We start from the raw sequence: 15786 nt of genomic DNA on the forward strand, positions 1-15786 counted from the left end.
TGTTGTACTGTATTCATGTGGTGTACGTGAATTGGTAGCTTTATTGCGTAATGGTCTGTAGCAGATGCACTTTTAATGCTGCTTCTGTATATGCTGCATGATGGTACCTATCTGTTTGCATGTTTAAATTTGGATATTGTTTTTGTACACAAAAGGAGCAATCCTTGTTTACATGTAGATAGTACTTCCCCACTTCCAAACCAAACGTAAATTTTTGCTGTCACAAACAGTGACTGTACATGATATTAATTTCGTAGATTTTTCCTAGTGTGATCAGAGTATGTAATATATTAGTTGCTGACTGATAATCTTCAAGTATATTTCTGTGACACCCATATATTTGTTGGTAACTTGATATTTTGAGGTAGAAAAAAGTATAGATCACAGATATGCCACAGGTGCTCCTAATTTTTATTGCCTAAACTGTGAGGAATTCCTGAAAATTAACATTTCTCACCTAAAAGAAAAAGGCTTACTTGCATTTTCATGCCAAAAAGGAGTACCATTTGCAAGCCTAAGTTGTGTGTGCTGTTACTTCATATCTTGTAACACATAACTGTCTTACATGTTTTTCCTTTGTGATTGGTGGAGTTTAGTATACGTCATATTGCCCAGAAGCAAATAGTGTTTTGGTGGTTAAACAATGAGCATTTTAATAATTGTCTCTTTGATGATAAGATATTGAGAAAAAAAATTATGTACTGTACTGTAATTAAGATCAAAGTTACATTGAGCATAGGTTATGAAAGTCTGTGTTCATATGAATCCAGTATTTTAAACCTTGATTGAATAAAGGTTAAATGCTTAATTTATTAATTGAAGAGGGTCAGATTAATGCATCGGGTTTATTTGTAAACTAATTAAGTCAGATCGTGTTTGACTAGAGTAAATAAGATTTTGCTCTGATTATCATTCCAAGTTACTGTGTATAAAACAGTCATAGACCTTTAGGCCTTTCCTGTCTTATACATTAATATAAAAAATAAGTTGGTTATTTAAGTGCAAAGTTAGCAAAATACAGTATGTTCAAATTATTTTTAATATGGTGAGTCTATAGTTGAGAGGTAGAGAGGTTTCCTGACCAGAGTGAAGGACTAGAGTCTCTTCTCATACGACACTCAGCAGCACAGGAATATACTTCAGTTGGGCATGCTAATGGTGGATAGAATGCTAGTCTACTAGCATTCTGTCATGGAGATAATGGGGTAACCTGCTAGCTACTGAATACTAAGAATAAGGATCAGTGCTCTCCAGTACCTGATCACCATCTATCATAGTAGAATAGACTTTTATGCATAAAAAAATAAACGATAAATATTTTTGTCAGTAGACTTTTAGATGAATAAAATAATTGACTTTTTGTGGTTTACTTAAAAAAATATCTTGCTATTCCATATAATTAATTCATCTTTAATTGAATAAAGGTTATGACGGGATTGTTAAGTGAAACCTAAGTTTATTTTTTTTATTATTATTATTTTTTTTTTAAATAAAGACATGTACTGTATGTTCATAATTTGGGGACTGAAAAGATGTAGTGACTTGTTAAGGGATGACACGAGGGGTTTAATGGTGACAACATAACTGTGTTGGAGCCTATTTGTGTAGCTACAGATCAGAAATCACTAATGTACAGGTAATGTCACCTGTGAACCTTTGTGATGATCCCTAAATAATGTACCAAAATTCACCTTATTTGGGGACATATTGTATATGCAGTACTGTATATCCCCCTCCCCCGGCATAGATGAACTTTTATATTAGGTCACCTTTGAGCCCCAGAAATGACCCTTGAAATGGAGTTTGCATGATAAAGGCTTCAGATAATTAATACCTGAATAAATAAACTAGAGGAGTCTAGTTATCATAGTTATGTTTATATGATGCTTCCATGAGGCTCAAATAAACTGTATTAGGTTAATAGGATTAAAGGTATCTATGTATTTTCAATTGAAATATAATAATTGTGTGTTTAATATGAGCTTATATATACTATATATATATATATATATATATATATATATATATATATATATATATATATATATATATATATATATATATATATATATATATATATATATATATATATATATATATATATATATAAATAAAAAGAAAGGGTGTGCACTTTCTATTGCAAAGTATAGTTTTAGGGAGTTTTACTTTCATAGGTAAACTGTATATGCAGGTACAGAATACTGTACTATACTCTTTTTATGGGTAGGTAATTACTTTTGAGGGGTAACTGGATACTTGTGGGCAGCTGGGTACATGTAAGTCACACTGTCTACAAGGTTTGCTTCTCTGTGAACCCTTGCAGATATGTGGCAGTCAGGTACTCAAAGTATCAGCACTAATTTGATTTTCAATTTGTTTGTTTTTATTTTTCACTGAAAAAGTTTCAGCATAATATAAACAAAAGATATGGTCTTCTGCTGCACGTAGAGGCAGTGGTGGTGCGTGTTGGAGTTTTGGTATTCTAGGAAGCTTATCTAAATTAATTCCTAACAATGAAATGCATTTATTTTAGCTTTATGGATCACAAAGATTACACGTCAAAAGTCATGACTTACAGAAAAAAATTAAAGAATATGTGACCTTGTGTTAGGGTCTGAGACTGAGAAGCATGTGACTGAAGGGACCGATAACATGTAGCTTAGATAAATCAAAGTGAGTCGTTGAGTGTGGCATCTTCCTGTAGACAGCAGCAGAGCCTGGAGTGAGGACTCACATTCGAGCACACTCTTACTTCACTCAGCTGGCAGAGTCCCTTCCCCGGCTGGCTGAGACAAGTGCCGTGACAGTAGGATCCCCCTTGTGGAGGTAGCACCACCAAACCAGCAGCTACTTGTCACTGGGTCAACCCTCCTCACTTTGACATGAGGCTGTCTCTTAATGTTGTGTGTAGAGCTACCTAGGACTCTTTGGGTATACCTGCCTCACTCAGACCTGAGGGTGGGTATGTAGCGTCGTGTTAGCTAACCTGGGGCGCTGCCTCCCTCGAACCTCTTCCAGGAAACCCGCCAGTGATTGTATGTCGTGTACTCTGCTGCACGGGTAACGTAACTGATATTAACTCTCTCCTCTTGTGATATCAAAGGGAGTGCTCGCCCCCCAGGGTTGCGAGTACCTATGTCACAAAAATTTTCAAGAGCCCTTTGTTACCACTGAGAAGTCAATCAGCTGGCTGCCTTTATGTGGCTCCTGCCAAGTTTTGATATAACCCTCATTTAGTGGCAGCAGATGTCATTGGGTGTGAACAAAGGTCCTTGAGAAAGGTAATTGTGCATCCTGTGTATGGGTGAGGTAGTAATGTGGGCGGTGTGTGGTTGGTGGTCCCGCAGGTGGTCTTCAGGTGTACCCCCCTCCCACGACCCCCCCTGAGCCGGCTCCCCCTGACCGCGAGTGTGTGGAGGGCCCCCCACGCCGCTTGGTGAAGGCCACCACACTCCCCACACCCACTCTGCACTCTGCAACATCTCGCACCTCCCTCGATGACCTCACATGTAACGTACACTATAGTGCGTTCACCAGAGATAATTTGTTCATTCTTTCTTTAAAGTAGACTCACAGCCAATCAGCACCCAAGATTGGAATACCAGTGCACCAGATGTTAGCCATAGTGTGGAGCCAATTCATGCTTGGATTTATTCATTTAGTCTGATAACTATTTTTTATAAATATTTTGAATACAGTTCATTGCCGAGCTGTTTAAAGTTTTAAGTTGGTTCTGGTCCAGCTTCTCCTAATAATAGTGATATTTAAATAGTTGACTGATTTAGTATGGGCCTGTGGATAGAACTTAGATATTTGGTTATGTGTGAATGCATATTTTCCTGTTTGGGTGCCTGCCAGTGTTGTGAGTTATGTTTAGTTTTCATCGTCAGATGTATTAGTAAATAATTTTTTGTTAACTTAGTTTTCTGTGTACACATAAACCATAAATGGAGTACAGTAGTTATTTTTTTATATTTTTTTAGTTTTATTCATTATTAATTTATTCAGTCATACCTAGTTATGTGATACAGTGCCTGCTTAATGAGGGTTATATTACAGCAGGTCATATTACTTCCCTTACAGTCAGCAGAAGTTGAGGGGAATTTACATATTTGTTAAAAGACGTTCAACTATTTTGGTGAGGTAGCATAAAAATTGATGTCTGACATGACTGTTTACACCTTTTAGAGTCCTTGATATTTTTTGATACTCTTAATTAACATCAACTGAAAAAATAAACTTTGGTTAAGATGCTTGTACCTGTACTGTAGAATTAATAAAGTGACAGTCATTACAAAGGAATTGAAGGTCTGTTGGTCTTATACAGTACTCTGAAGATCTGTCTCTTTATCATTGGTATTTTGTATAAAAGTAATTAAATCCTCTTGTAAATAATCAAAAGGGTTAAATTGTGGTTGTAGCTCTTTTATAAATTCTTAGTTTACCCGGTGATTGATTAGAGCTAATATGATAAAAAAAAAAAAAATGCAAGTCTTGACTGAGGGTGTTCATATGTGGAAAGATATTTAAATTCCCCAAATTCTTGTTAAGAAAATGTGGCTTCACATAGCCTCAGTGTATTTAGTTTGGTAAAAATTTTGCATTTTATAAGATAGTATATTTGAGAACAATGACCCGACTGTGCCTTCATTGTTATGTACGTTCACTCAAGTATGATCAGTTTTATTGTGTCTTATTACCCCTTTTGCTTCTTAACTGATAACTAGAGTTCTTCCTTATGTTATAAATATATATCCTTGGCACATAGAAGGAGACTTTATATTAATCTCAAAATTTTGAGGGAATCATTCTTAATATTTGGGCAACAATATTGATCAATATACAGTAATGTACATTAACTTCATAACTAGGTATGATCAAACCTGATGTATGTCTTGTGTGGTGAGAAAGAAGTAAACTTATTTAACCCTTCCCACCCCCAGAAAAATAGAAAAAATAATGGATTCACAGAAAAATAAAAAGGAGGTTCCTTGCAATGACTTGTGGTCCTCTTCACTGTTGCTGTGCCCCCCCCCCCCCTAAATAATAATATAATAATAAAAAATATTTGTATAGGATAAATTAAGTTCCCCAGTACTCATGTTGATCAGACTGTCATATGACTTTTCCCTGGGACAGCGAAAATGAACACTGATTATGGGGTCAGAATTTCTTGAAATGGATGTTAACTTTTGTGAAAATATAAGGGCAAAAGAATCAGGATTGCACCATATTTATTTGTTGGGGTCAAAGATGTACCCTTTGAATAAAAAGAGTATCATCAGAGACTTAAATTTGTTACTGTCTAAACAAGGGAAGAAGCAAATATTTGTGAGGGAGAAACATTAATGTATGGAGGTTTCTGGACAACTGAAAGATTTAGGAAGTGTGTTTCTCATGGTGAAAAAAATAAAAATTAATAGCTAAAAATAAATGACTTACTTTGTGTTGTGTATGGTGAAGAATGTAGTGATGTGGAAATAAGATGTGTGTGTGGTAGTTGCACTTGCATACTTAATATTGACTTTAATTTATTAATGCCTTCATATTATATTCAGGTACAGTATTGAGTTACTTAATTATCACAGTTAACAAGTGTGTTGTTAGAATTTGTTACGTGATTAATGGTGATCTTAACGGTTTTAACTTTATGGGTAGAGCCGATGACTTTCCAGACTCAGAATAGGTAGAATCTGAAAACCAATACTGACTGCACAAGCCTCAGAACCATTACAGAAATAACAGTCTTGTTCAGAGGTCATGACATGTGAATTCCCTGATACTTGGTGATGTTGGCAATAGTGATGATTGTTCTCATACAGAAGGTGGATGAGAGTAGTTATAAGTGATAGAAATGTTGTATAGTTGACTTTTATATATGTAAGAGGTTCAGGGGTTAAGTAATGGCTTTCAAACCTGACCTATTTTAAATCTGTAAGATCAGTAACTTTACCTTTAGGGTAATAGAGGTAGATATTTTATCCTCAGCCAAAGATTGTACTTAAAAAGATAATTCGTACTTATAAAAACTGCACATTGCATTGTAAATAAAATCCTGGTAAAAGCACTTGGTATAACCAAACTAAAATTTTATTTTAAAATTTTTATTTTTAATATATGGAATGCATGAGTCACTATTATCCTCGTGATCTCTGGCTGTTGTACTTGTTCATGACAGTTTCAGGTCTGGTAACTAGTTAGCCAGTGTTGGATTGTCTGAGTCATGGCTTACCGGTAGTCTGATGCATCTAAAGATACATATTTTATAGATCTAATACTGCTTTTTAACAAAGTTCCATATAATTTATTTTTTCCAAACAGTTTTTCAAAGCTTCAACTTAAGCTATCAGTTTCCCCATCTATCTGTTCATTTGTCAGTGTAGTGTCTATGCTGTATGAGTGTACGATAGAATCAGAGTTTTTCACAGTAAGACAAGATGTTCAGTTCCCATTAATCTGACACTCTTGAAGTTATTGACTCTTCCATTTTGGCTAACTGGACACCAGAAAATGTTGATGCAGGTTTCTTAATTTATTTAACATCCTGAAGTCATGACATTAGTACATACAAATATTTCTGCTATCAGAGTTTCTACCCTTTATTATTATTCAGAGTAAAATTACTTCTTTTATTTTAATATATTTGCTAAGTATAAACATTTGATTTTTTTGTGTGTTGAACTGATATTTAGTCCAATATTACTATTTATCTTAGTAAATTAAATACTGAAACAAACTATAAATTCAGAAGGAAACAACTCAATTTATTTATCCATGGATAGACTGTATAGGATTAAATCATTAAAATTAAACAGATATTCTTGTTTGTTACAATTAGGCTTCTCTCTCAAGCTTGGTGAACAAGTTGTAACATTGAGGTTGGAATACTTTCTTTGGCATACAGAGGATTAATTTAGTGAATGCCTGTTATATATATTTAATGGTGTTCTGTATATACTGCTTAGAGAGAGAGAGTGTAAAAAGTTGTCAGTACTGTGTTAGGTAGTTTAGTGATCAGAGTTGTTGATGTTGTTGTGTGTAGGAATATCATGTGATCAGTTAGGACTTTTAAAAGAAGTTTCATGTGTGCTACCGGCCTCACCTTATTTCTCTGTTCACTAGCTGACCTGAGCGGTTCACGCGACTCCCTCACTACACGCGACTCAGGTGACTTTTTGTCTCCCGATCTAGGTGTCTCGCTCTCTCTCTCTCTTTTTCTCTCTCTCTCTCTCTTGTTCCCCATCATTTGCATATTTCTGCTGCCTCCCATCCTTGGCAGGCATCACTTTACTTAAATTTTGTGCAAGCCATTAGACCTTAGTTAACTGCTTCCCAACCCAACCCAGTGTTTACTTCAACAACTTGCTACAGTCCTTATTCATTGTCTTTTTTATCTGCAGTAAATCTTAAAAAAATTCCTCTTTTTGAATGACGCTTTACCTGTTAGGCCCCTCATCCCTGCATCTTGTTACCATTAATGGGAGATTGTTTAGAGTTTTGATAATGTGTTTTTAGACATTACCATAGTGTCTCTCTCTCTCTCTTTCTCTCTTTCTCTCTTTCTCTCTCTCTCTCTTTCTCTCTCTCTCTCTTTCTCTCTCTCTCTCTTTCTCTCTCTCTCTCTCTCTCTCTCTCTCTCTTTCTCTTTCTCTCTCTCTCCTCTCTCTCTCTCTCTCTCTCTCTCTCTCTCTTTCTCTCTCTCTTTCTCTACTCTCTTTCTCTCTCTCTCTCTTTCTCTCTCTCTCTTTCCTCACCACTTTCTTTCTCTCTCTTTCTCTTTCTCTCTTTTCTGCCTCCTTTCTCTCTCTCTCTCTCTCTCTCTCTCTCTCTCTCTCTCTCTCTCTCTCTCTCTCTCTCTCTCTCCCTCTCTCTCTCTCTCTTTCTCTTTCTCTTTTCTCTCTTTCTCTCTCTCTCTCTTTCTCTCTTCTCTTTCTCTCTCTCTCTTTCTCTCCTCTCTCTCTCTCTCCTCTCTCTCTCTCTCTCTCTCTCTCTCTCTCTCTCTCTCTTTCTCTCTCTCTCTTCCTGCCTCTCTCTCTCTCTCTCTCTCTCTCTCTCTCTCTCTCTCTCTCTCCTTTCTCTCTCTCTCTTTCTCTCTCTCTCCTTTCTCTCTCTCTCTCTCTCTCTCTTTCCCTCTCCTCTCTCTCTCTCTCTCTCTCTCTCTCTCTCTCTCTCTCTCTCTCTCTCTCTCACGAAGAAATAAGATCTATTTCTTTGTGTATGAACCTCTGTCCTGCATGGCTCTCTCTCTCTCTCTCTCTCTCTCTCTCTCTCACGAAGAAATAAGATCTATTTCTTTGTGTATGAACCTCTGTCCTGCATGGCAGTGAGAAGTGATACCACCCTCAGTGTCAAGACCTGACTGAATTACTCAGAATAGGCAAACTGTACTACAAGCTTTGTCAATAAATTTGTTAAACTAAACTAAAATCTCTCTTCTCTTCTCTTAGTGTCATTGCATCTCAGTGAATGTACTGGTTAATGGTGCCTAACATTACCCCTTGTGGTGTGATATGTGCCTGGATGAATACTGTACATCCATTGTTTGTTTACGTTTCCTGTATCTTCAAAGTATTTTCTGTTTAGTGTTTGTAGAGTTAAACTGTCGAGAGAGTTTATGCTATTAATCTTTGCTTGTTGTAGCTGTGCATGGACTTGTTCCTCCCTCATCATGGAAGTTACTATTTAATTTTGTGGTATAGTTTCATCTTTCATGTTTAGTTATGATGACTTGGTTCTGTGTCATCTTCAGATTACTCTATGTACTGTAGTTACTTTTTCTGATCTATTCGTGTATATAGTAACTTGCAGACTTTTTTTTGCATTCACTACAGATGCCCTTGAGTATCTCTGGACTCATTATAAAGTTTGAATATGTCATACTGTACTGAATTGTTGATAAATAGGTTCATTGAATCTAGATTTATTAGTTCCATGGTATTACTCTTTGTTGGTCTTAGCAGTAGTATCTTAGCTGTACTCTCACTTTTATTTCACCCTTCCCCTCTCTTTAATTATATACAGTATCTTGTTGTACAAGTTTGTGTTCTCTTCTGGCAACTATTTACAGTAAGTCTTTGTTGTCATACATACCTCCTTCCTTATTTCCAATTTAAATTTATCACAATTTCTTCTGTGCACCACACTCTTTACTCTCCTGTTATTACAAATATACGACAGTACTATAAGTACTACTATTAATACTACCACTAATTTTTCAAAACTTTTCCTACTTTCTTTTATACTTTTATCAGTATCTGTACCCTATACTCTCTGATAGTCATAAGGAGAGTAGGGACAGTTACACTATAACTGCCTCCCTCCCTATCTTACTTCATTTTTGTATTCTTCCTTTTACTGTACCTGTTTAACTTTTTCAATAGTGATCTTCAAAACTGTGGGGGACCATAATTGCTACAACCTTCCCTCCATCTGTCTGTAATATGTTGAAAACATATTCTCAGAAACTGCTAATTCTAGAGGGTTGAATATTTTCTCATCAGTTCCAGAGGACATGAAGTGAATTAAAAAACTATATATATATATATATATATATATATATATATCCAAGGTACTGTTCAATAGTTTTGCCTCTTGATATTTTTAAAAAGGAGCTACTGAGGGATTTTCAGTTTTTCTGTGCATTTACTTCCTTGCATCCTTTTCACCACTTTGATTTAATTCTGATTCTTCCCATTAGTAATTCTGATTCTTCCCATTAGTGCCTTTTCCTATGTCCATGATATTGTTAGGAATAGTTATGAGGATTTACAGTACTTTCGTGAGTACTGTACGGTAGATGTTACCCCAAGCTCCAGTTGTGACAGTGAATTTACGTTACTGTACACTCTTTGACAACTGAGAATTCTTTCAGTTTGAACTTATTTTAAACCAGATTTGTTATTGTTACTTTTTAGTTTACATAGACAATACCATATATTTATCTTCATTTGTATTTTCATTGTACTGTGCAAGGTAAAAAAAAATAGCTTTCTGCCGATACTTTGATAATCTTTATCGAGACAGTTGTGTTATGTTTGTTTTGTTTATTGTAAGAATATGAATAACTACTGTCATGTTTACTATTATTTAATAGTTTACTTGACCCCAGCAGCACACTTAAATAAGACTACGGGAAGATTTTCGTTTTTTTATTATTTACTCGTTGTGTCAATCTCAATTTTATATTAATATTTGAATGCTTTAGTTAGTTTATATGTTATTTTTATTGCATGTTAGCAGAGATATTACTGACTGACCCCTTTTTTACCTTGTCGTAACACTATACTGTATAACGCCTACTGTACTGTTGTTATTACACATACTACAGCACTAAACATTTGGTAGCTCAACCTTACAGTAAGGAAGGGGTTAGAGTGTTAGAATTTCTGTAGTGTACATATGTTTATAACTAGCAAGTTCTTAGGAGTTTGAAGTCAGTGATGTAGGTGGCCTGGCTTATTTTGTCACTTTGCTAACAAAGGTCAACAAGTCACTGTTGTTGTGGCACACATGGTAAAATAAGGTCATCCTGTCGGTATTGTCATCTAAAATGCTGTTATGTTCTGTTTGTCATAGTGCAGATAATGTACTGTATCATTAATGTATTGTCCAATTATTTACATCTCTTCTATTTCTTTTTATTTTATTCTTTATAATTTGCATGAGTAGTGTTGTATTTCTGTGCTGTATGTTGAATATGATACTGTATCAACTAAGCACAATCTTTGTAAGAACTCATGTTACAGATTTTTTAATGCACTGAATAACTAATGTATATACAGTATTACATTTTGTAGAATCTGTGATAAACAATCATAATTATGTGATACTTGTGTACAGTATATCTAAAGAATTTTCTCTCAGTAACTTTCACTGATGTAGAGGTCCAGTTACACTTTATATCATCTGGCATTAATAGAACATCTTTCATCATAACCAGGCTGGCAGGATGAGAGCCTGTGTTCCCGCCGACTTGAAGATTACTGGGGCGAGGGATACACTCCTCAGGCATTTACAACCGGCCGGCGTGCTAAGTTTCCTCCTCCACCAACCAAACCGAGACCCAAGGCGAGCCAGACCCTGAAGGTGAGCGCCAGGAAACAATCAGTGAATGGTGGTGACAACAACATTTTGCCTTGACAATAATTATGAATGTCAATTGTAATGTTATTTAAACTGTCTTGGTTTAATATTTACTTATTAATTTATTTTATTTTATTTATTTTTGTGTTTATGCATGAGGTTAAAAAAAAAATATGGAGGAACAAATGATGATGGGTACTTTGTATTTATAACAGAACAGCATTAGTCCCTGCTGCATTGTCCAGTGCCATCAGTATGTATAATAACTTCAAATTTAATAAGTTTACTGTGAGGGAGGCAGCACAACATAGCATGAACATTGGAGAGGTGTTGACAGGTGATGAGCTGAGGTTGATCTTGTGTTGATGAAATGTAATGAAGGATTTTTGTTGTAGTGATGATGAAGGATTTTTGTTGTAGTGATGATGAAGGATTTTGTTGTAGTGGTGGTAATGATTTTTTTTTTGTAATATTGACTGAGGATTTTGACTTTCTATGACCTTGAAGTCCTATGAAACAACACTTATTATTTCTACGCTGATTTGCATTTCTGAAGTTGGATGGTAGAAGAGCATACTGTATACCTGGGAAGAATCACGTTTAACTGGTTCATTTGGGTGCATGCTGCTGCAGTTAGTGAGAAGGATCTGATGCTCAAAGCGTACTTGTCATAAGTAACAATGATTATGCAGGGAGATGGGAAGCATGAGTTTGATTTTACCTACTTGCTATTTTATTCTTGCTGAGTGGCCTACAGTCTAGGGCTTGCTGGGCTCTTTGATTTGTTGGCAACCCTAGCTTATAAGAAGAGTATATGGCAGTTACAGCTGAGAGGAATATCTTGGCCCTATCCTTTGAGCAGAGTACATTATATATATTCAGTAATTAAAATGAATCCCATTCTTCTATTTAATTGATTACATTTTTGCATTTATAGAATTATTTCTTCAGTTTGTATGTCTTACTGTTTTCATTGATAATGTTTTGATACAATACAGGATTTTCCTTGCATGAGAATTGTAGAGTGGGATGTTTACTCCTGTACAAGTAGTGAAGGGCACTCAGGAAAGTAAAGGGAATTATTGAATATTAAATGTACCTATTCTCTGGTGACTGTCTTACTGACACTTGTTGGAGCAGAGATTGGTGAACATGATAAACCTATCTCATTACTGTTTAACCTTGGACCATTTTATGCCCCAAATTATACATATTAAACATCTCGGTTATACACTTAAACATAGCAGACATCTCAGTTCATTACTCTTATTGTTTAAACATCTACTGAGTTAGGTATGTTGGCAGTGCAAACACCATCTCATGAGTTGAAAGCTGGTATTTTATGCCACTTAAAAGAGGACTTTTTAAAATCCAGTTAAGACTTGGATAAAATGTCACTTACTGTGGTTGTTGACAATGTGGTTTTAAGTATACTGTAACACCATTTTAAGTACTGATCATTCAGGATGTCCAGGGGTAAGTGATACTCGTGCCAAAAACGTCATAGCAGTATAATATTCATAGCAATTAGTATTAGTTGTGTTTGTTACAGTTAGTGTTTAGTTGAAATATGTCAACTTTTGCACTTTGTAAATAATGTTTATGCTTTGTAAAAACTCCCTGTGTTGAAACTATTTAGTAATGATAAGAGGGTAAATTCAGTTAGAGAGGCTAATTTCCCCATAATATGATTAGTTATATGCTTTAGTGAGTTTCAGGATGGTTATTAAAACAGATAAGGGGTGAAAATTTGATGCGTGGCCATTCCTAACTTACAGACGTTGCAGACGCTGAGCGATGCGGTGTATCAGGTCACGACCAAGGTGTGTTTATGTCTCGGGCAGCCACTAACCCCCAGTCACCTGGCTCACCAACCCAAGCTTGATGGCACAGTTAACCCTCTTTGTTTATGCCCAGCTGCATTGCTATTGGGCCACACACTTGCTCTCACTCACACATTTGCCCAATCAGAATGTAGCTTGTATATACAAATTGGCTTTTGCACTTACCATGGAAGCTTGGGTTCTTCAAGTGGCTTTATACACATAATTTTATTGCCCTCCCACCAGTTTGCTGAATATTAGATATCCAGGACTCTTGTTTGGCAATTTGTGAACAGTATTAGCTTATTTCAAGGTATTTACTTAAGCAAAACTTTGGAATGATTATAAACAGGAAGTTGTGGATAGATGGTATTATAGACAAGAGTGTCGAGGATGGTAAAGGTGTTGTACAGTGTGAGCCACGTGGACTGGGGAGTGAGGTGTCCGCTAGTACAGTACTCTGAGATGTGCATGACATGACTACTAACAACATCCTGGTTTACACTAACAGACTTCTACTTGGTTCTCTAGGGTAGTAGCGGACTTGCTCGCATTGCAAGATAGAGTAGCTAATGCAGTGTTTAGTCTTATCATTGCATGATGTCAGTAGGCATGCCTTCCTTAACACCTGTTCTAGGATTACATGTCTCAAAAAGTCTGTTGGTGTTACCAGAGGAAGGAAGACTGTTATAAGAGAAGTCATGCACACACACACACTGAACGTGGTCATCACAGAGAAGTATTTAAACATATACAAACTTATAAGTTATTTACCATGGGCAAGTATTTATACATGCACAAACATTAAACACATTACTGTAATTATAGAGAAATATTTAACCCTTTGGATGTATATTTTGTTTCAAAGCTACATCTCTAAGGAGTGTCAGTTTTCCAGTAAAATATGAATATGGTAACTTTTTTTTTATCAAGGCAAAACTATAAAGTTTCCATATTTCTTAAAAACAATATCTGACAGCAGGGAAAAAGCATAAAGAAAAAATTTGAATTGTAGCATTTATGGATTCCTCATTTTATGCAATGGAAATTTATCTAATGCTGTATCAAATTTTGCTGTCAGAAATTCTTGAAAAGCATAACTCTGGCATTAGGAGCAAACGAATTTATATACAGTAACCCCAAAATAATACAGTACTCGACTTTAGGTAAAATTTCATAAAAATATAATATTTTGCCATGTCCTTTCATCTCGGGTAAAGGGAAAACAAACAAAAAAATCCAGTGCAATAACTCAATATATTTTTGTTATGATGAAAGAAAAATATTAAGAGGTAATATAAGGATTTAAATGTACACTATGTAGCTACACACTGCTAACTCATAAGCGAGTGTTAGAAACATGGAATTTTATTATAATTACAGTACAGTACTTTACTGTATACAGTATCTTTATTTATGTATCATGATACATAATACAAAACATATCTTTACATTATAACATCCATAAGGTATCTTAAGTAATGGTGAAAACAAAGTGAAAATGAGGACAGGGAGATAAATGCATGAGTGTGGGTGGCAGTGATCAGCCATTGTGTATGGGGAGATCCTCACCATTACAACAGTTACTGGACCTGTCATCTGCCTGTGGGAGAGGGGGTGATGAGGAGCACTCCAGCCAAGTGCTGCATTTTTTCTTACCTGTACATGGAGAAAAGTATATTAATATTTATGATTTGTTCAATTGCAGTTGATTAGTACATCCAAAGGGTTAAACATTCACAAACATTGAACAAATTCTCCTTGGACAAATATTTAGGCATCTACAAACACTGAACATGGACATGTTCACTATGGAGAAGTATTTAAACATTCACAAACGTTGAACTTGTTCACCATTGAGAAGGATGGCAGTGAGTCACATACATTGGTAGTGTGCTTCTGTCTATTTACTTTTTTGTCAGTTTACAGAGAGATCATCTTAACGGCTCAGCAATGAAACAAGATCTAGAACGTGATGTACATTTAAAATTAATAAATATTTGTCCTATAACTACAGTATTGTATAGTGCATTGCTTTACTCAAGTGACGTCTTGGCAGCCTTGCTCTGTGCTGTTTCTTAATATCCTGGTCAGGGTGACTTTTCTTTATTTAGATGTACAGTATTCATGATATTGTTTGTATGTTTGGCGGGTTATGACTTAATGTGAATGATTATTTATTTATTAATTTATTTATTGTGCTGTAATGCTGTGATTTCATGGTCATGAGTTTAGCCTCTGTGTGAGACAGAGTCAACAAGATCTTCTATACGCTTATTTTAAACTGTGGTAAAATTCGGGGATAATTTAAGCTCTTCTCACCCATAATTGAACTACTTAAGAGAGAGAGACTGAACAAAGAAGTGTTATAGACCTTCTTTGTGTTGCCATTTCTTTAGTGTCCAAGAGAATAAGGTATCAGAGATGCATATGCTGTACTTAGATTGAGTAATGATTTACAATAAATGCTTCTATTTTTAAGTGCCCAGTTCATGGGTTCAAAGTTGGCGCTGTTACTGTTTCTGGATGTGTGTGCATCTCTGACGATGGTATCTATAATGTGTTTATAAGCTCCAAAATCAGTGTCACGCAAATTTTGAACTTCTGAACTGACTTGTAATCTATGTAAAATGTCCGGTGGGTTGCAAGATATCTTCATATATCTCCCAACCATATTTAATTTTTATACTTGTTTAGGTTCTGGGATTTATGGTTGATATGACATTGGTTTTTGAGGAATATAGATTTATTAGATGCATTTACAAACACACAAAGATCCAGACACACTACCATACAAGCTGGCCCCATAACTTACTCTAAATATGCTCTCATATTTTATTACAACTGACGCATCAATGAGTCAGATATCATTTTCATTACT

General features: G+C 35.5%; 1 protein-coding gene across 1 annotated transcript in view; it reads left to right on the top strand.

Moving 5' to 3' along the window:
* LOC121855504 (rho GTPase-activating protein 190-like) overlaps positions 1 to 15786 on the top strand; it is a gene marked incomplete at its 5' end in the record, with an annotated part of 106380 nt that overhangs the window by 59423 nt on the left and 31171 nt on the right. The window contains 4 exons of the mRNA XM_042350479.1: positions 3348 to 3509; positions 7123 to 7167; positions 10940 to 11085; positions 12861 to 12905. Of these exons, the coding sequence (XP_042206413.1) occupies positions 3348 to 3509; positions 7123 to 7167; positions 10940 to 11085; positions 12861 to 12905 (398 nt within the window). The remainder of the gene's footprint in view (positions 1 to 3347; positions 3510 to 7122; positions 7168 to 10939; positions 11086 to 12860; positions 12906 to 15786) is intronic.

The sequence above is a fragment of the Homarus americanus genome, unplaced genomic scaffold (genome assembly GCF_018991925.1).
Source record: "Homarus americanus isolate GMGI-L3 unplaced genomic scaffold, GMGI_Hamer_2.0 scaffold48406, whole genome shotgun sequence".
In the NCBI taxonomy this organism is placed as follows: Eukaryota; Metazoa; Arthropoda; class Malacostraca; order Decapoda; family Nephropidae; genus Homarus; species Homarus americanus.